This window comes from Oryx dammah, unplaced genomic scaffold (genome assembly GCF_014754425.2).
Source record: "Oryx dammah isolate SB20612 unplaced genomic scaffold, SCBI_Odam_1.1 HiC_scaffold_1, whole genome shotgun sequence".
NCBI lineage: Eukaryota > Metazoa > Chordata > Mammalia > Artiodactyla > Bovidae > Oryx > Oryx dammah.
The window spans coordinates 84,107,116-84,129,191 of record NW_024070185.1 but is presented as its reverse complement, the minus strand read 5'-3'; the positions used below and the strand labels follow the sequence as shown (position 1 = coordinate 84,129,191).

Here is a 22,076-nt window from a genome sequence, read left to right as displayed (position 1 = left end):
TTTGGTGATATGGCTGACTTACCTATCTTTATTTTTGTCTTTTTGTTCCAGATCACAGATTCTGCTCACCTTCCAGTCCACACACCAACAATAAAGAGAAAGGAATGTCATAGTAGAATCCTCTTTCCAACTAAGGTACTTGATTTAGTTATAAATTTAGCAAGTCTTTGAAAAATGACAAGTTGGTTTTGGTCTCTAACCTACCCCTTACCTTCCCTTCTTTTCCCTTCCTTCCTTCCTTCTTATTTTCCTTGGAGACTTCTGGTTAAACATAGCAGATTCAAAAATGCATACTTTTTTTTTTTTTTTTTGCTTTCTAATGAAACTTACTAACCCAACCAAAGAGAGAGAAAAAGCAGACAAGTCAATGTAATTTTGGAAGATGGAAGAACCTGAGTGAGAGGTTAGGAAGGCTGAAAAATCTGAATGTCAAGGGCTTAGAAAGGTCTTGCTAAGTCACAAGATAATTAAGATTTTGCACACATAGAAGCATTCAGGAACTAGAGACACCAGATTCTTCAGGAGGCAGGGGTGACTTGCAGTGCTGAAGAGAGGAATAAATTGATCATCTGAGAAAGAGCAAGTAGCTCCTGTACACACACCACCCATGGCACATGGCAGGGAGTGCCAGTCTGTCCCCCTGACAGATTAGGAAACAGACACAAGGAAGGTGAGAAAACTGGCCAACTAATGTTTAGGAAAACCAGATTTTGTTATAATTTTGTTATACATATTGCTATTTTATGACAATAATTTCAGGTCAGAAAGACATGATACAGAAATGGAAAATCTACAGTGGGTTGTCAACTTGATAATTCTGTGAAAAGATCTACAATTTTAGTTATTGGGGTTTCAGTGAGAAATTTCAGGGTGCCTTCTGTCTTGAAGGTATAATAGGTCTTGCTTAACTTAATGGGAGTGTTCCATTTCCTGGAGCACATTTTTTTTTTATTGGTAGTAGAAAGTGAAACACATAATTTGCTGCAGAGATAAAATTTTGAAATTACTCTCTCTTCTAAAGAAGGTTTTAAAAACCATAATATTTTTGCTACCCCTCCCTGATAAAAATATTTATACATCGGCAGTTTTGACTCCATTTGTTATAAAGGAATGATTTGAAGAATTTGTCAGTCTAGAATTTTTTAAATGTTCAGAGCATATCAGCTCAAATAAAAGTCAAACTTTATTGCTACTACTTCCAAGTAGTAATAATGTATGTTTGATCACCACTTAAATAGTTCTCTTTCTTCTTCTCCTCCTCTGCACCCCCTTTCTCTTCTTGGTATTTTTTTAAATCAGAATTTTCCAATTATGAAGTACTTAGGGGCAAGAATCTTAAATGCTGGTGAGAAAAGGGAAAGCTGCTTTTCTTTGTCTGGGGCAGGATGGGTTGAAGGAATCACCAGAATCACCTATTCAAAGTTGTTTAACAATGTGCATTTGGTCTCTTTGTTTTATAGCATAAGGCCCACCGGTTTTTCCTCACATCCTTTACTGCTCCCACCAAGTGTCACCAGTGCACATCTCTGATGGTGGGTTTAATAAGACAAGGCTGCACCTGTGACGGTGAGATCTGAATAAGGGATACATGGAGTCAGACTCATAATACTTGTATCTAAGTGTTTTAGTCAACTCAGTGTCATAACAAAGTCCAGAGACTGGGTGACTTCCAAACACAGTCATATGTTCCTCACTGGCTGGAAGTCTCAGATCAGAATGTCAGTATGGCCCAGTTCTGGGGAGGCCTTCTTGCAGGCTGCAGATGGCTGCCTGCTTGCTGTGTCTTCAACTGGTGGAGGAGACAAGGAGCTCTGTGCGGTCTTTTTTCTAACGGCGCTGATCCCATTCTCGAGGGCTCCACTCCCACGTCCTCATACGGACCCCATCTCCAAACACCCTCACATGGGGATTACGATTTTGATACATCGTTTATGAAGGAACACAAACATTCAGTCAGAAATTTCGTTCTCTTTGAATTGTGGAAACACAACAGTGAACTGATCGCGTTACTAAAAATCCCTCTGGATCTATTTCATATGGGGGCTTCTGAAGAGACCTCTGCACTGTGCAGCTCCAAACAGCCTCATCCCCTCACAGCCCGCGTGAAAGCACCCCAGGGAGGTGTGCTGTGTTGTCTTCAGGCAGGGCCACAGTTATTAGGAAAATGTGTTTAGATACATTTTGTTGTTTATAGCAATAGTAGAGTGTGAGGACTACATTCACCATTATGTGACAGGAAAATAGAATGCTAGCCTTGAGTTGTAATCTTTTTATTTTACTCATTGAATTTATTAAGACATCACTGAAAGAAAGAAATATAGTTTTGGAAGTATCAAACAGTATATCACAGTGCTGCACTGACACCTCATACCTCATCCTAGGAAACAGACTCTGTATTAATAGCCAGTCTCTCAAGTGCCCACTCAGGAACACACGGTGCGGAGTAGGACAGCTTTCCTGTCCTCAGCACTGTGACAATCAGAGATGCCTTAACCATAAATGCACCCCAGCATATTCAACAAAGTGCGACTTTACATGGGGAATTATGTGCCCATGCGATCCTCCCAGGGCAGCAGAGGCAGCTTCTGAGCTGAGCTCCCAGAGCATTTCCTGCTGCCAACATCTCTGTCTCTGCTGAGCCTGGCACAGCTCCCACCAGTGTCAGAAAGATGGTGAATCTGGAAGCTGCCACTATGCTGCAGCCCTCAAGACCTGCAGCGTCTGCCAGAGTCAAGAAACTCCCTGCTGCCGTGGAGTTAAGAGAGCTCCCATCGAATTCAGAAGCCATTCCTGCAGCTGTCACCCCCTGTCCATTTCCAAGCCAGTAAAATCGATGTGCTGCATTTTGCAGCTCTCCTCAGTTCAGTTCAGTCGCTCAGTCGTGTCCAACTCTTTGCGACCCCATGAATCGCAGCACGCCAGGCCTCCCCGACTCAATTCAGTCTCACAGGTTATCTTACCAGTAGAACTTATATCAGGTCCAAAACTTAATTCCAAGGGAGTCTGGGACAGGTAGTTTTTAGCATTTTGATCTCTAGGATAGAGTAGACAGAAATGCAGTGGGGGTTGAGGGAGTCAACCCATTTTACCCCCTACAATCATATCTCTCTATTTCCTTCAAAAAGCATGTGGGTTCTCATGTCACACAGCCTGTGTAGAAAAAGCTCCAAGAGCTTGTCCGGTGCCTTTTCATCAGAAGAAAGGTGCCTTCTGTCTAGACCCACAGAAAGGCTTGGGAACAGCCTATGAAGGCCATGTCTGGGTAAGTGGCAATGTTCTGGGTTCCCATGAACTCTTAAAGAGTTTATTAATCACTTTACAAAATGCATGTACAATATTTGTCAGAAGTATTTATGATATGTTATACAATATTAATTATATTAAATTGAAAATATTGTTTGCATCCTAAGAATATGATTTCAAAACTAAGTGTAGCTGCTCCCAATAGGATATTTTCAAGTTTCCCAAGGTTTTCTGTTTCGACATTACCTTGCAATGAACAAATGCTAAAATCTGTCCTAATGATGTAACTTTGATTTCCAGTCAGCAATAATAACTTATGAGATTAAAAGTGAAAAAAACTTCCTGAGAAATATTTAAAATCTGAGGTGATTTTGGAGTTACCAAATTTGAATTTAATGTAACCTTAGAGGCAAAGCTGTGACTGTTATTTAAATGAATTGCTTGTGTTAATTGAAATAGTATTAATATATTTTTCACACACATGAATTATTCAGTAATCAAAATAACTGCCTTGCTTTTAAATTTCAATCATGTTATGTCATTGGGTTCCAATCTTTTAACAAGAAAAGTGTTTGTAACACACTTGTATTGTTTTAATTTTGTATGCAATAATTGTGTAGTGTTTGATGTTTCAGCTTGGATTGCTTTTATTTGTTTCTTGAAAAATAAAAACTAAAGATTCCAAAGAAAGCAGGCAGGAAAAAAGGATGGCAGAGGGCATTGGCCGTAATTTGTGACTTCAAACTCTTCCTGTATGATATGAACGAAGAAGACTCAAAACCCAATGTTGTAGTGAGTCAAGTAATTGACATGAGGTAAGCTTTGAAAGGGAGAATGTTTTTATCAAAACAAGATCTGGAATAAAAGTGGTTTCTGATATTCTTTTAAGTAGTGTTATCACAACTTACGTTCCCAATTTTCACCATTGCCATGAGGACTTTAAAAAAGATTTTTGCCTAAAGTTTGCATCATTACCTCTTAGATGTGGATTATAACTGTGTAATATTTGTAAGCTTTTTTTTTTTTTTTTTAGTCAGAAGTTTATTTTCCTATTATGTTTGCATGTATTTATAGTGGGGCTTCCCTGTTAGCCCAGCAGTAAAGAATCTGCCTGCAATGCAGGAGCTGTGGGTTCGATCTCTGGGTCGGGAAGATCCCCTGGAGGAGGGCATGGCAATCCACTCCAGTATTCTTATCTGGAGAATCTCATGGACAAAGGAGCCTGGTAGGCTACAGTCCATGGGGTCACAAAGAGTCGGACATGACTGAAGAGACTTAGCACAGAACAGCACATGTGTATAGCAGGAAAGGAAATACAACCTCAAAACCAAAAGTTCTTTACATTGAGATATTATTTATGTATTATAAAATTCACCATTTAAAAATGTGCAATCCACTGGTTTTTAGTATATCACAAGCTTGTAAAACCATCACCATAAACTAATTTTAGATTTTCATCACAACAACAACAAAAAACCCTTATTAATTAGCAGTGGCTCTCTACATTCACCACTGCTCCCAGCCCCATTAACCTGGTTCCATCTCTATGGATTTGCCTATTTTAAATTTTTATATAATTGAAATCATAAAATATGTGGAATTTTGTGACTGGCTTCTTTCACTAAGCATAATTTTTCAAGACTCACCCATGGAGCATCTATCAGTACTTCATTTTTCATGGCTGATGCCCTTTGTCAGGTTGAGAAACTGGCCTTCTCTTCCTGGTTTGTTGAGTCTTTTTATCTGGAAAGGTGTTGTTGGATATTGACATGGTTTTTTGGGTCTCTTGAGATCATTGTTGTTTTCCCCTTAACTCCCATAATTTATTACATTATTTTTTTAATTTATTTTTTAATTGGAGGAAAATTGCTTAACAAAGTTGTGTTGATGTATGACAACATAAATCAACCATAATTATATATATTTACCTTCCCTCTTGAGCCTCCTTCTTCCCTGCCCCGACCAATCCCACCCCTCTAGGTTGTCATAGAGCACCAGACTGGGTTTCCTGTGTTATACAGCAACTTCTCACCAGTTACCTATGTTACACACAAGAGTGTATATATGTTGACACTACTTCCTCCATTCATCCCACTCTGTCCCCACTGTGTCCACAAGTCCATTTTCTACATCTGTGTCTCCATTCAGTTCAGTTTATTTCAGTTGCTCAGTCATGTCCAATTCTTTGAGACCCCATGAACTGCAGCGCGCCAGGCCTCCCTGTCCATCACCAGCTCCCTGAGTTCACTCAGACTCACGTCCATCGAGTCAGTGGTGCCATCCAGCTATCTCATCCTCTGTCGTCCCCTTCTCCTCCTGCCCCCAATCCCTCCCAGCATCAGTCTTTTCCAGTGAGTCAACTCTTTGCATGAAGTGGCCAAAGTACTGGAGTTTCAGCTTTAGCATTATTCCTTCCAAAGAAATCCCAGGGCTGATCTCCTTTAGAATGGACTGGTTGGATCTCCTTGCAGTCCAAGGGACTCTCAAGAGTCTTCTCCAATACCACAGTTCAAAAGCATCAATTCTTCGGCGCTCAATCTTCTTCACGGTCCAACTCTCACATCCATACATGACTACTGGAAAAACCATAGCCTTGACTAGATGGACCTTAGTTGGCAAAGTAATGTCTCTGCTTTTGAATATGCTATCTAAGTTGGTCATAACTTTTCTTCCAAGGAGTAAGCGTCTTTTAATTTCATGGCTGCAATCACCATCTGCAGTGATTTTGGAGCCCCCTGAAATGAAGTCTGACACTGTTTCCACTGTTTCCCCATCTACTTCCCATGAAGTGATGGGACCGGATGCCATGATCTTCGTTTTCTGAATGTTGAGCTTTAAGCCAACTTTTTCACTCTCCTCTTTTACTTTCATCAAGAGGCTTTTTAGTTCCTCTTCACTTTCTGCCCTAAGGGTGGTATCATCTGCATATCTGAGGTGATTGAGATTTCTCCCAGCAATCTTGATTCCAGCTTGTGCTTCCTCCAGCCCAGAGTTTCTCATGATGTACTCTGCATAGAAGTTAAATAAGCAGGGAGACAATATACAGTCTTGACGGACTCCTTTTCCTATTTCTCCCAGCAGTCTTGATTCCAGCTTGTGCTTCTTCTAGCCCAGCGTGTCTCCACTGGTTCCCTGCAAATAGGTTGATCAATAACATATTTCTAGATTCCATATATAAGTGGTATTTGTTGTTGTTCAGTCACTAAGTCATGTCCAACTTTTTGCGACTCTATGGACTGCAGCATGTCAGGCTTTCCTGTCCTTCATTATCTCTTGGAGTTTGCTCAAACTCCTGTCTATTGAGTTGGTGATGCCATCCAACCATCTCATCTTCTGTTGCCCCCTTCATTTTTGGCCCAGCTTCTTCATTCTTTCTGGAGATATTTCTCTGCTCTTCCCTAGTAGCATATTGGACACCTACCGACGTGGCGGTTAATCTCCCGGTGTCGTATCTTTTATATTTTCATACTGTTAATGGGATTCTTTTTTTTTTTTTTTTAGGTCATAATGGGAACATGATTGACTTAACAATATAAAATAATTATGTACAATTTAGGGGGTTGAGCAGAGTCATGTGCTAAGCGGAAGTGCACGCATGCACATGTTTTCATCCACACAGCCAGTCTATGTCTTTTGTAGTACATTTAATCCATTTGCATTTCAGGTAATTATCGACATGTATGATCCTATTACCATTTTCCTAATGGTTTTAGATTTATTTTCTGTAGGTCTTTTCTTTTTCTTGTGTTTCTTGCCTAGAGAAGTTCCTTTAGCATTTGTTGTAAAGCTGGTTTGTTGGTGCAGAATTCTCTTAACTTTTGCTTGTCTGGAAAGCGTTTGATTTCTCCATCAAATCAGAAAGAGAGTCTTACTGGGTAGAGTGTTCCTGGTTGTAGATTTTTCCCTTTCATCACTTTAAATATATTGTTCCATTCCCTTCTGCCTTGTAGTTTCTGTTGAGAAATCAGCTGATTACCTGATGGGAGCTTCCTTGTATGTCATTTGTTGTTTTCCCATGTTGCTTTTGATACTTTATCTTTGTCTGTAATATTTGTCAGTTTGATTACTGTGTGTCTTGGTGTTTCCCTCTTTGGGTTTATCCTGCCTGGGAATCTCTGTGCTTCCTAAACTTGACTATTTCTTTTCCCATGTTAGGGAAGTTTTCAGCTATTTTCAAATATTTTCTCAGGTCTTTTCTCTTTCTTGTCTCCTTCTGAGACTCCTATAATGTGAATGTTGGTGCATTTAATGTTGTCCCAGAAGTCTCAGACTGTCTTCATTTCTTTTCATTCTGTTTTCTATATTCTGTTCTGTGCCAGTGATTTCCACCATTGTGTCTTCCAGGTCATTTATCCCTTCTTCTGCCTCAGTAATTCTGCTATTGATTCCTTCTAGTAGCATCTCTGTTTGTTTGTTCTTTAGTTCCTGTAGGTCTTTGGTAAACACTTCTTGCATCCTCTCCATTGTTTTCCTGAGATCCTGGCTCATCTTCACTATCCTTATTCTGAATTCTTTTTCTGGAAGTTTGCCTATCTCTACTTCATTTAGCTGTTTTCTGGGGTTTTATCTTGTCCCTTCATCTAGGACATGAATTTCTCCTTTTTCATCATGACTGATTTTCTGTAATATGATTTTTGTTTTAGCTGCTGTGGGACTGTGCTTCTTCTTGCTTCTTCTGTCTGCTCTCTGATGGATGAGGCTAAGAGGCTTGTGTAAGCTTCTTGAAGGAGGGCCTGACAGTGGGAAAAACTAAGTCTTGCTCTGGTGGGCAGAGCCTTGCTCAGTAAAACTGTAATCCAAATATCTGCTGATGGATGGGGTTGCACTCCCTCTCTGTTAGTTGTTTGGCCTGAGGTAACCCAGCCCTAGGCTCTAAGGTAGGGTTAAATCCAAGAGAGTTTGTGTCAAGGGGGACTTTCCCAGCCTGCTGCTGCCAGTACTCCTGTCCCGGTGATGAGCGCTTGCTGACCCATGCCTCCACAGGGGGCCCTCCAACACTAGCAGGTAGTTTTGGTTCAGTCTCTTGTAAGATCACTGCTCCTTTCCTCTGGGTCTTGGTGCATGAAAGATTTTGTTTTTTCCCTTCTAAAACTGGAGTCTCTGTTTCCCCCAGTCCTGTGGAAACCCTATAATCAAATCCACTGGCCTCCAAGGCCACATTCCCTAGGGATTCTCATCCCTTTGTTGGATCCCAAGGCTGGGATGCCTGACGTGGGGTTCAGAACCTTCGCAACAGTGGCAGAACTTCTTTTATACTATTCTCCACTTTGTGGGTCACCTACCAGAGGGTATGGGATTTGATTTTATCGTGATTGCACCCCACCTACTGTCTCACTGTGGCCTCTTCTTTGTCTTTGGATGTGAAGTATCGATTTTTTTTTGGTGGGTTCCAGTGTCCTCTTGCCGCTGGTTGTTCAACAGCTAGTTGCAATCTTGGTTCTCTCACAGGAGATGAATGCACATCCTTCTACTCTGCTATCTGAGCATGTCTCTTGTTCATGGGGTTCTTGAGGCAAAAATACTGAGGTGATCTGTTATTCCCTTCTCCAGTGATATAAGCATTAATATATGATATTTGTTTTTCTCCTTCTGACTTACCTGTATAATAGGCTCTAGGTTCATCCATCTCACTAGAACTGATTCAAATTCGTTCATTTTTATGGTAGAGTAATATTCCATTGTATATACATACCACATCTTCTTTATCCATTCATCTATCAGTGGACATCTAGGTTGGTTCCATGTCTTAGCTATTGTAAATAGTGTTGCAATGAACACTGGGGTATATGTGTCTTTTAGAACTGTGGCTTCCTCAGGATATATAACTTTGGAGTATTTTTATTATTCTTTTTCTAGTTGTTTTACAAGTGTAGTTAGGTTGTTTACTTGATGGTTCTTTTGTTTCTTGAGGTAGGCTTGTATTACTATAAACTTCTCTCTTAGCCAGCTTTTACTGCATCTGATAGGTTTTGAGTTGTCACGTTTTCATTCTCATTTGCTTCCAGGTATTTTTTTTTTTGTCCTCTTTGGGTTCTTTAGTGACATCTTCATTCTTCAGAAGCATATGATTTAGCCTCCATGTGTTTGTGTTTTTTATAGTTTTTTTCCCTGAGATAATATCTAATCTTATAGCATGTGGTCAGAAAGTATACTTGAAATAATTTCAATTTTTAAAAAATTTACCCTTTTCCTGTGGGAACTGCCGGGGTGAGAGGAGCGTGGCCTTCTCCTCTCCCCGCCATGGCGTGTGCTCATCCACTGATATCAGTGTACTCCGAAAAGGGGGAGTCATCTGGCAAAAATGTCACTTTGCCTGCTGTGTTCAAGGCTCCCATTCGACCCAATATTGTTAACTTTGTTCACACCAACTTGCGCAAAAACAACAGACAGCCCTATGCTGTCAGTAAATTAGCAGGTCATCAAACCAGTGCTGAGTCTTGGGGTACCGGCAAAGCTGTGGCTCGAATTCCCAGGGTTCGAGGTGGTGGGACTCACCATTCTGGTCAGGGTGCTTTTGGAAATATGTGTCGTGGGGGCCGCATGTTTGCACCAACCAAGACCTGGCGACGTTGGCACCGCAGAGTGAATACAACGCAGAAGCAATAGGCCATCTGCTCTGCACTGGCTGTCTCAGCCTTACCGGCGCTGGTCATGTCTAAAGGTCATCGTATAGAGGAAGTTCCTGAACTTCCTTTGGTGGTGGAAGATAAAGTTGAAGGCTACAAGAAGACCAAGGAGGCTGTTTTGCTTCTGAAGAAACCTAAGGCCTGGATTCGCTGGAATGCCTCTCAGCGAATGAGAGCCGGCAAAGGCAAAATGAGAAACCGGCGCCGCATCCAGCGCAGGGGACCTTGCATCATCTATAATGAGGAAAATGGGATCATCAAGGCCTTCAGAAACATCCCTGGAATTACTCTGCTTAATGTAAGCAAGCTGAACATTTTGAAACTTGCTCCTGGTGGTCATGTGGGACATTTCTGCATTTGGACTGAAAGTGCTTTCCGAAAGTTAGATGAGCTGTATGGCACTTGGCATAAAGCAGCTTCCCTCAAGAGTAACTACAACCTCCCCATGCACAAGATGCTCAATACAGACCTTAGCAGAATCTTGAAAAGCCCAGAAATCCAAAAAGCACTCCGACAACCACGCAAGAAGATTCATCGCAGAGTCCTGAAGAAGAATCCACTGAAAAACCTGAGAATCATGTTGAAGCTTAACCCGTACGCAAAGACCATGTGCCGGAACACCATTCTTCGGCAGGCCAAGAATCACAAAATCCGCATGGATAAGGCAGCAGCAGCACTAGAAGCCAAATCAGATCAGAAAGGGGTTCACGGCAAGAAACCTGTGGTAGGAAACAAAGAAAAGAAGGCTGTTGGCGATAAGAAGCTGAAGAAGCCTGTGGTGGGAAAAAAGGCTGCAGGGACCAAGAAACCAGCAGCTGAAAAGAAGCCCACAGAAAAGAAACCCACCTCAGAGGAGGAGAAGGCTGCTGCATAAACTTAAATTTGTTTATTCCATAAACGCCAAATCATTTTGGACAGCTAATTTTGAATAAAGACCTGAACAAAGAGGCAAAAAAAAAAAAAAAAATTTACCAATGCTTGATTTGTGATCTATCATTGAGAATGTTCCACATGCACTTTAGAAAAAAGTGAAATTTACTATTTTTGGATGGAATGCTCTGTAAATATCAATTTAGGTACAAATGTCCCAATATATCATTCATTTTCTGTCTGGTTGATCTGTCCATTGGTGTGGATGAGGTGTTAAAGTCTCCCGCGATTATTGCCAAATTAACTGCCAATGTCCCTTAATAGTTGTTAGCATTTGCCTTACATATTGATTTGATGTGCTTCTATGTTGGGTGCATATACATTTATAATGGTTATAGTTATTATATCTTCTTCTTGGATTGATCTCTTGATGATTATGTAGTGTCTTTGCTTTTCTAGTTTTTATTTAAAAATCTATTTTATCTGATAAAATAGAGCTTTGAATAAGTTTCAAGTTTATGCATAAGTTTATGCCCACCCCCCCCCAAATTAAACAGTTCTAACTGAAATAAGAAACTGCTTTCTTTTGATTTCAATTTACATGGAATATATTTTGCCAGCCTCTCATTTTGAGTCACAATGTGTCCCTAAGTCTAAAAAGTGTCCCTTGTAGACAGCATATAGAGGGGTCTTGTTTTTGTATCTATTCAGCCAATCAATATCTTTTTTTCTGGAACATTTAATATATTTACATTAAGGTAATTTTTGATATGTATGATCCCATTATCATTTATGTTATTGTTTTGGGTTTGTTTTTGTAGGCCTTTTCTTTCTCTTGTGTTATCTGTCTAGAGAAGTTCCTTTAGCATTTGTTGTAAAGCTGGTTTGTTGGTGCAGAATTCTCTGAACTTTTGCTTATCTGTAAAGCTTTTGATTTCTCCTTTGAATCTGAATGAGATCCTTGTTGCTTAAAGTAATCTTGGTAGTAAGTTTTTTTTTTTTTCCTTTCATCACTTTAAGTTATCCTGCTACCCGCTTTTGGCCTACAGAGTTTCTGTTGAAAGATCAGCTGTTAGCCTTATAGGGATCCCCTGATATGTTATCTGTTGCTTTTCCCTTGATGCTTTTAATCTTTTTTCCTTTGCTTTTAATTTTTGTTAGTTTGATTCATATGTTTCTTGGCATGTTTCTCTCTTATCCTGTATGGGACTCTCTTGGCTTTCTGCACCTGGGTGGCTATTTCCATTCCCTTGTTAGGAAATTTTTGACTACAATCTCTGCAAATGTTTTCTCATCCTTTTTTTTTTTTTTTCTCTTCTTTTTCTGAGATTCCTATCATTCAAATGTTGGTGCACTTAATGGTGTCCTCATTTCTTCTCATTCTCTTAATTTTAGAGTCTGCTCTCCTTCGGTGGGGTTGGACCAGTGTGCGTTGTGAAAGTTTCCTGGCTGGGGGGACTTGTGTTTCTATTTCAGTTAGAACTGTTTAATTTGGGGGGGGTGGGCATAAACTTATTCATAGTATTTCCTTATGCTTTCTTTTAAACTTCTGGAAGATCAGAAGTAATGTAACCACTTTATTTTTCTTTCCTACTTTATTTTTGAGTTTAGTAATTTGAGGTTTCTCTGATTTTTTCTTGGTTGTTTAGCTAAAAGTTTGTCAATTTTGTTTGGTTTTCTTCATTTTCTCTTATTTTTCTACTATCTGTTTTATTAATTTCTACTCTGAAAATTATATTTCCTTCATTCTGTTTGATCTGAGTTTAGTTTGCTCTTCTTTTCCTAGTTTCTTAAGATGGGAAGTTAGATTATAAATTGATTTGAGATTTTCACTGAATTGTTTTTTTCTACCCCATCTTCTCTCCTTTCCTTCTGGAACTTCTATTAAACATATTTTAACATTCTTTAGGTTTCCCAAAGGATGCTGATGCTCTGTTTATTTTTCTTCATTCTCTTTTCTTTCTTTTCCTCAGATTGGATAGTATTATTTGTCCTATCTTCCAGTTCAATGGTTCTCGTTTCTGCCTGCTCAGATCTGTTGTTGAGCCCTTCTGGTAAATTTTTCATTTCAGTTATTGTAGTCTTCAACCTCAGAATTTCTGTCTGGTTCTATTTTATAATTTATATTTCCTTATTTATATTTCTTGTTTGTTGAGTCATCATTATCATACTTTTATTTCTTTAGACATGGATTCATTTAGGTCTTCAAATGTATTTAAAATAGCTGATTCTTTGTTTGGTAAATCCAACATCTGGCATTCCTCAGAGATACTCTTTTTCCTTGTGTATTGGTCATACTTTTGTGCCTCAACTAATCTGTAAAGTCTATTCTTAGTCATATATGGTTATTGAAGTTTCCCCTTTGTTAACTTAGTAGTCAGCTAATGATTTTGCAGAGATTTCTTCAAACATTTGGAACTGATGAATCTCCTAGACTTTGCTGAAGGGCTCTGTGTGCAAATGGGAACACTTCTTCAACGCTCCACCAGGCAGTTTACAACACTTTCTTCTTGTGCAAATGGTCAAGAATGTTGCAAGAAATAATGGCTGAAAGCCTCCAAAGTCTGATGAAAACCATTTATGTACACATCCAGTGTCAGAGGTGAGAATGTGTGTCCTTCTCTGGTCTCTCTGGAGCATTTACATAACCCTAAGTATGTTCCCAGTTCTATGCATGTGCATGATGACCAAGATTCTTAGCAATATGTCAGAACTTTTCAGAGCCCTTACGGATATCTCAGTTTCTGTCTAAGAGTTTTGGTTAATGTGTAATTCTTGTCTGACTGCTAAATACTGGGTAGGCAGCTATGCAGTTAAAATACTTGTATGAAATTGTTTTCTTTCAGTGCCCCTTGGGGAACAGACCTTTCCCATGGAGAGCTCTGAATCAAGTCATACACCAACTCCTTTCTCCTTCTTTCTCCTCTTTCCAGCTTCCTTAGGTGTCTAGTGGCTTCTAGGATGTAGTGTGAACACAGACTTCCATTTTTCAAGTCTACTGAGGAGGTGGAAATAGAGCATAGCACTAGGGCAAGTTAAACTACCACAAAGCTCATAATTCTTACCAAGGTTTGGTTGTTTTTCTAAAAAATTAATTCTTCTCAGGTTGCCACAAAACTTGGTTAATTTATAAGTTCTGCAAAGGTTGTTTCTGATGAATTTTGATAGTTTTTTTTTTTTTATGAAGGAGAGAACATTCAGAGACCCTTACTTTGCCGTTTTTGACTTCACTCCAGACACTGTTTAAGTGCTTAATAAAAAATACTGAATCAGTGAAATTATAGCAAGTGTATCCAATTCAGGAAAATGCAGTATGTTCTCTGCTCCCCCTAACTTTTCTGAATCTTTTTGGCTCCTCTAACTTTCCTCTTAGTATCTCAGAGCATCTGCCCTTGGCCTTCTTTCCTTCCTTTTCTGCACACTCCCTGGGTGGTTCCTTCACTTCCTATGGTTCAGGTAATGAGTAACTTGTTCATATTATTCCTTTATACCACTTTATCAGGTGTAACCTGTACTATGATGGCTGTATGCTTGCTCAGCCTGAATTTTCTGCTTATTACAGATTCTGTGGGTCTGCATATTCATCCTATCTTATTTTGATTCCTTAGCAACAAACACTTTTCTATATTCTTTACCTCAGCTAATAGCTTTGTCAGAAATTTGGTAGTACATTGAATAACTGATATAGGAAAGAAGATAATCTTGAAGGTGACTTTAGTAAGGTTAGTCTGGAAGTAGATTTTTAATCAAAAGTTAGTTTAGGAGAGTGTGTGTGTGTGTGTATGTTTGATGCTGGGCACAGAGAAAATGAAAGCAGTGCTGGAGCCAAGAAGTCCAGTCTGCAACTGTCCATCCTTCAGATCAGATGAGCGTCTGCATTAAAATGGTGGATGCAGGAATTACCAAAGAAAAATGGGTGCAGGAAATATTACTGAAGTTACCTCATGGGACATGGTGAGTGGCAGAAAAAAGAAAGATGAAGAAAAGAGTAACAATACCAGATGGTACTGAGGTTTTTAAGTCATCAAGACTGAAAAACTGAGGGTCACATTGACAGATGTAAGGTGTCTAAGATGGAGCATTAGGGGAAGGAAATGAGTTTGTTCAAAGTGTGGCAGAAGTCGAAAATTATCAAGTAAGCTAGATCAAACAGACTTCTACTTTCACCCAAGATGGAGTAACAGGGGCCATATTTATGTCTAACCTTTCCTCTGAAATAACAAGGAAAAAATGATTCAAGGTGTGAAACATCAGACAATGAAGGGAAACAAGTGAGGTGAGCTCTATACTTGCCCTAGGTTACTGCCTTATGAGAGTTTCCAATACATAAAATGGGAATTCCAGGCAAACCCAGGTGAACTCCCTGTATTGAAGTGATATAACTGAGAGTCCAGAGGGGCCCAGAGTCCTGAGTTGACAGGACAGAGTATCAGAGATGAGAAAGAGGGAGAGAGAGAGAGAGAGAGAGGGAGAGGGGGAGGGAGAGAAATAGGGATTGATAAAGATCGTGCACTAGCTCTGCAAGGCCCTACAGAGGATCTGGCTTGATTCAGCAAGATATTGATCAGCAAATGCATGTGAGGAAAGCTACAAAATGTTAGTAAATAGAATTCAATATTATGTAAAAATTATTTTGCATCTTGAACAAATGTAGTGTATCTCAGGAAGGCTGGTTTACATTAAAAAATTAATGTATTTTATCATATAAACAAATGGAAACAATCATGTCAAAAGATACAATAAAGACATCTGATGAAATGTGTTTATATATTCTTGATGGACACTTAGAAGGGACTTTCTTCATCCTGATAAGGGACATCTATGAAAATCCCATAGCTGACATCATAATTAGTGGCAAAAGAGTGAATACTTTCTCCCTAAGATCAGGAAAAAGACAAAGATATTTGATCTCACCACTCTTAGTTAACACTGTATTGGATATCTAGGCCAGGGAAGAAAAAACTACAAAATACATCCAGGTTGGAAAGAGGGAAGGAAAACTATTCATAGACAAAATAAGTATCTATGCAGAAAATTCAATGTGGTCTAAAAAATACTTTTAGAACTAATAAAGGAACTTATCACGTTTGCAGGATACTTGATCAATATACTAAAATAAATTGCATTTCTTTATACTAGCAATAAAGAATGAGAAATCAAAAATAAATAAGTAATACCATTTGCAATCACATCAAAATATTACTTAGAAATAAATCTGGCAAATGCTATGTAAGACTTGTATACTATAAACTATAAAATATTGATGAGAGAAATTAATGAAGACTTAAAACTCAGTATTTTTAAAAATGTGAGTGTCCCCAAAGTTGATCTATAGTTTCACACAGTCTTAATCAAAATCCAAGTAAGCTTCTTAATTCTTTTTATAGAAACTGACAAGCTTCAATCCAACTCCTAGAGTACACTAATGAAAATAAAAGCAAAAATAAACAAATTAGACCTAATTAAACTGTGAAGATTTTGCATAGCAAAGGAAGCCATAAACAAAAGAAAAGACAACCCTCAAAATGGGAGAAAATATTTGTAAGTGAAGCAACCAACAAGGGGTTATTCTCTAAAATATACAAACAGCTCATGCAGCTCTCTCTCTCTCTCTCTCTATATATATATATATATATATATATATATATATAAACACTAAACAACCCAATCAAAAAATGGACAGAAGATCTAAAGAGACATTTCTCCAAAGAAGACATATAGATGGTTTAAAAGCATGTGAAAAGATGCTCAACATCACTAATGATTAGAGAAAAGCAAATCAGAACTACAATAAGGTATCACCTCACACCAGTCAGAATGGCCATCACAGAAAAATCTGCAAACAATAAATGCTGGAGAGGGTATGGAGAGAAGGGAACCCTTATACACTGCTAGTGGCAACAGTATGGATAGAACAGTATGGAGAGAACAGTATGGAGGTTCCTCTAAAAACTAAAACTAGAGCAACCATATGATCCAGGAATCCCACTCCTGGGCATATTGTTGTTGTTGGTTAGTCACTAAGTTGTGTCCAACTCTGAGATCCCATAGACTACAGCATGCCAGCCTTTCCTGTCCTTCACTGTCTCCTGGAGTTTGCTTAAACTAATGTCCATTGAGTCAATGATGCCATCCAACCATCTCATCCTCTGTTACCCTCTCCTCTTCCTGCCTTCCATCTTTCCCAGCATTAGGGTCTTTTCCAGTGAGTCAGCTCTTTGCATCAGGTGGTCAAAGGATTGGAGCTTCAGCATCAGTCCTTCCAATGAACATTCGGGTTTGATATCTTTTACGATTCATTGGTTTGATCTCCTTGCCATCCAAACGACTCTCAAGAGTCTTCTCCAGCACCACAATGCAAAAACCTGAGTTCTTTGGCACTCAGCCTTTTTTATGGTCCAGCTCTTCCATCTGTGCAAGACTACTGATAAAACCATAGCTTTAGCACTATGGACTCCTGGGCATATATCCAGAGAAAATTCTAATTTGAAAAGATACATGCACTCCAATGTTTGCAACAGCACTATTTACAATAGCCAAGACATAGAAGCAACCTAGATATCTATCAATAGAGGAGTGGATGAAGAAATTGTGGTACATATATAGAATGGAATACTACTTACTCAGCCATGAAAAAGATGAAATCATGCCATTTGCAGCAACGTAGATGGTCCTAGAGATCGTTTTACTGAGTGAAGTAGTCAGACAAGAAAGATAAATATCATATGGTATCACTTATATGTGGACTGTAAAGAAAAGGCTATAGATGAACTTATCTACAAAACAGAAAAGAGTTACAGATGTAGAAAATAAACTTATGGTCACTGAGAGGTAAGTGGGGAGAGGGATAAATTGGAAGATTGGGACTGACACATATACACTTCAGTTCAGTTCATTTCATGTCAATTGCTCAGTCATGTCCGACTTTTGGGAACCCATGGACTGCAGCACGCCAGGCCTCCCTGTCCTTCACCAACTCCCAGAGTTTATTCAAACTCACGTCCATTGAGTCAAGTCAACAATGCCATCCAACCATCTTATCCTCTGTCATTTCCTTCTCCTCTCACCTTCAATCTTTCCCAGCATCAGGGTCTTTTCAAATGAGTCAGTTCTTCCCATCAGGTGGCCAAAGTATTGGAGTTCCAGCTTCAGCATCAGCCCTTCCAATGAATATTCAGGACTGATTTCCTTTAGAATGGACTGGTTGGATCTCCCTTTTTGTCCAAGGGACTCTCAAGAGTCTTCTCCAACACCACAGTTCAAAGCATCAATTATTCAGTGCTCAGCTTTCTTTATGATCCAACTTTCACATCCATACATGACTACCGGAAAAACCATAGCTTTCACTAGACACACCTTTGTTGGCAAAGTAATGTCTCTGCTTTTTAATATGCTGTCTAGGCTGGTCATAACTTTTCTTCCAAGGAGTAAGCATCTTTTTATTTCATTGCTGCAGTCACCATCTGCAGTGATTTTGGAGCCCCCCAAAATAAAGTCTCTCACTGTTTCCATTGTTTCCCCATCTATTTGCCATGAAGTGATGGGACCAGATGCCATGATCTTCGTTTTCTGAATGTTGAGCTTTAAGCCAACTTTTTCACTCTCCTCTTTCACTTTCATCAAGAGGCTTTTTAGTTCTTCGCTTTCTGCCCTAAGGGTGGTGTCATCTGCATATCTGAGGTTATTAATATTTCTCCCGGCAATCTTGATTCCAGCTTGTGCTTCATCCAGCCCAGCATTTCACATGATGTACTTTGCATAAGTTAAATAAGCAGGGTGACAATATACAGCCTTGACATACTCCTTTTCCTATTTGGAACCATTCTGTTGTTCCATGTCCAGTTCTAACTGTTGCTTCCTGACCTGCATACATGTTTTTCAAGAGGCAGGTCAGGTGGTCTAGTATTCCCATCTCTTGAAGAATTTTCCACAGTTTATTGTGATCCACACAGTCAAAGGCTTTGGCATAGTCAATAAAGCAGAAATAGATGTTTTTCTGGAACTCTCTTGCTTTTTCAATGGTCCAGTAGATGTTGGCAATTTGATCTCTGGTTCCTCTGCCTTTTCTAAAACCAGCTTGAACATCTGGAAGGTCACCGTTCACGTATTGCTGAAGCCTGGCTTGGAGAATTTTGAGCATTACTTTACTAGTGTGTGAGATGAATGCAATTGTGTGGTAGTTTGAGCATGCTTTGGCATTGCCTTGCTTTGGGATTGGAATGAAAACATATACACTACTATATATAAGATAGATAACTAATAAGGACTGGCTGTATATCCCAGGGAACTCTACTCAATATTCTGTATGGAAAAAGAATCTAGAAAAGAGTGAATATGTGTATATGTAAAAAAATTTATTGGAGAGTGTTTAATATAAAAAAAGAAATTGACAAGTTAATTCTAAAATTCATAGGGAAATGCAGAAGAGCTAGAAAAGCCAAAACAATTTTGAAATAAAGAACAAATTAATAAATATACCCAAATATATAGGATATATAATACACATATAAACCATATATATTTATAATATATGTATAACATATATAAATATATGTAAATTTATTTCTATATTTTCTATTCTGTTACTTTAATATGTACAGTATTTTCAACATCTTACAATAGCTACCAACAAATGGTATGGAATTTTAGATATCCATATATTTAAAAATCAACTTTGATCTGTACTTTTTGCTATGTGTAAAAATTAACTCAAAATATACCTTAGAACGAAATGTAAATCTTAAAGCTGTAATGTACCTAGAAATAAACTTAGAAGAAAGCCTTTCTGATCTTGTATAAGACAAATAATTTTTAGATATAACATCAAAGCACAACAGATAAAATTTAAACATTGATAAATTGGACTTCATCAAATTTAAAACTTCTGCTCTTTGAAATACTCTGTTAAGAGAAGTAATAGAAACAGTGGACTGGTGGCAAATCAAATATCTGAAAAAGAACTTACATACCAAATACGTGAAAGTATTCTTTAAACTCAATAATAAGAAAATAGCTCAATTTTTAAAAAGGGCAAAGAATTTGGAAAGATACTTCAATAGAGAAGATGACACATATGTCAAATAAGCACATTAACAGATGCTCAATGTCATTAATTATTCCGTTCAGTTCAGTTCAGTTCAGTTCAGCTGCTCAGTCGTGTCTGATTCTTTGCGACCCCATGAATCGCAGCACACCAGGCCTCCCTGTCCATCACCACCTCCCGGAGTTCACCCAAACTCATGTGCATCGAGTCGGTGATGCCATCCAGCCATCTCATCCTCGGTTGTCCCCTTCTCCTCCTGCCTCCAATCCCTTCCAGCATCAGGGTCTTTTCCAATGGAAATTCAAATAAAACAACCATGAGATATCACTTTATATCCATAAGAAAAGCTAAAATTAAAGACTATTTCAAGCACTGGAGGACCTAGATGTGGAAGACCTAAATCTCTCATACATTGCTTTGTAAATCATATAATCACTTTGAAAAATATTTAAAAAGTTAAACGCACACCTAATATATAAAAGAGGAGACTGAAAAAGTTGACTTAAAGCTCAACATTCAGAAAACAAAGATCATGGCATCTGGTCCCATCACTTCATGGGAAATAGATATAGAAATAGTGGAAACAGTGACAGACTTTATTTTGGGGGGCTGCAAAATCACTGCAGATGGTGACTGCAGCCATGAAATAAAGACACTTACTCCTTGGAAGAAAAATTATGACCAACCTAGACAGCGTATTAAAAAACAGAAACATTACTTTGCCAACAAAGGTCCATCTAATCAATGCTATGGTTTTTCTGGTAGTCATGTATGGATGTGAGAGTTGGACTATAAAGAAAGCTGAGCACCAGAGAATTGATGCTTTTGAACTGTGGTGTTGGAGAAGACTCTTGAGAGTCCCTTGGACGGCAAGAAAATCTAACCAGTCCATCCTAAAGGAAATCAGCCCTGAATATTCATTGGAAGGACTGATGTTGAAGCTGAAACTCTGATACTTTGGCCACCTGATGCTAAGAGCTGACTCATTTGAAAAGACCCTGATATTGGGAAAGATTGAAGGCGAGAGGAGACAGAGGGTGAGGTGGTTGGATGGCATCACCGACTCAATCAACATGATTTTGAATAAACTCTGGGAGTTGGTGATGGACAGAAGGCCTGGCGTGCTGCAGTCCATGGGGTTGCAAAGAGTCGGACACGACTGAGCAACTGAACTGAACTGAATATATAATCTAGTCATTCTACTGCTAGGTATTTCCCCAAAAGAACACATATGTCCACAAAGACAGACATGAACATACATAACACCTTTATTTAAAACACTCAAAACTTGAAATAAGCCAAATGTTCACTAATGGGTGAATGGATACACTGTGGCATATCCATACAATGAAATATTATTCATCAATAAATAGAAATGAAGTATTCATCCATGCAGCAACACTAATGCACTCAAAATTATTATGCTAAGAAAAAGTCAGACAAAAAGAATATATAGTGTACTTTTCCATTTCTATAAAGTGCTAGAAAATGCAAATTAACCTAGAGCGACAGGAAGCCGATCAGTGGGGGAATGAGGAAGAGTTCCAAGGAAGGAGAAGGGTAAGGGTTACACAGCTATTCCAAGAAACTTGGGGGTGATGGGTACATTCATTATCTCCATTGTGGTGATGGTCTCACAGGTGTATACATAAATCAAAACTTATCTAACTGTCTACTGTAAATATGCACAGTTTATTACATGCCAAGTGTATCTCAGTAACATTGACAAAATACACAAGCAAGCTGATCTGAGGGCATATGGCCCATACTCTAGGTCCAATGGCTTTGCAGTTAGACATGTGCTCCTTTCTTAGTTCCCTGTGAATAGGGAGTCACAGGGAGTTGACTTCTCCATGAACAGCCCAGAGTTAACTTGGGTTTTCTGATAATATGTAACTGGCTGAGAACTGCTGTTACAATATTTTGATCACTGTCAGTTCCTACAGAAAAGAATGTTAAAAGTTAGGGAAATTAAGTTTGAGGATTATGTTTTTGTATCATTTTACTCACTTTCAGGCAATTCTACTCACTCCCAGAGTCTTGCTTTTCCTTCAGGGATGGAGCATTTTCTGTCAGTTCAGTCTGGCCCTCTGATCTTGTTCCTGCAAGGAGAAAGGAAATGCCTCGTATGTTTAAGGTAAGTGTCTGTGCTGCTGTTTGGATCCCTTATACATTTTGTTTCATCCTTTTCTTGTCTGTTCATAGGGATCAAGCCTCTTTGGGCTGGTAAAGGTATTAGTACCTGGAGGTTAAGATTTTAGAAGGGCTGTGGAATTGTTCCCCACTCCATCCCA

At 38.9% G+C, this 22,076-nt stretch overlaps 2 protein-coding genes across 2 annotated transcripts in view; both read left to right on the top strand.

The window, feature by feature from the left end:
* Positions 1-21,876, top strand: part of LOC120867543 (serine/threonine-protein kinase MRCK alpha-like) — a 61,915-nt gene extending 40,039 nt beyond the window's left edge. Inside the window, exons 7-11 of the mRNA XM_040245949.1 lie at positions 52-135; positions 1,461-1,566; positions 3,126-3,262; positions 3,922-4,058; positions 21,819-21,876. Coding sequence (XP_040101883.1) covers positions 52-135; positions 1,461-1,566; positions 3,126-3,262; positions 3,922-4,058; positions 21,819-21,876 — 522 coding nt within the window. The remainder of the gene's footprint in view (positions 1-51; positions 136-1,460; positions 1,567-3,125; positions 3,263-3,921; positions 4,059-21,818) is intronic.
* On the top strand, positions 9,484-10,821 carry LOC120867559 (60S ribosomal protein L4-like). The gene has a single exon (XM_040245950.1). It carries the CDS (start codon positions 9,895-9,897, stop codon positions 10,741-10,743), a length of 849 nt encoding a protein of 282 aa, XP_040101884.1. The 5' UTR covers positions 9,484-9,894; the 3' UTR covers positions 10,744-10,821.
* Positions 21,877-22,076: the final 200 nt, after the last annotated feature.

Coding starts and splice junctions, on each gene's coding strand:
- LOC120867559 (XM_040245950.1), top strand. CDS start 9,895: ATGTCTAAAGGTCATCGTATAGAGGAAGTTCCTGAACTTCCTTTGGTG.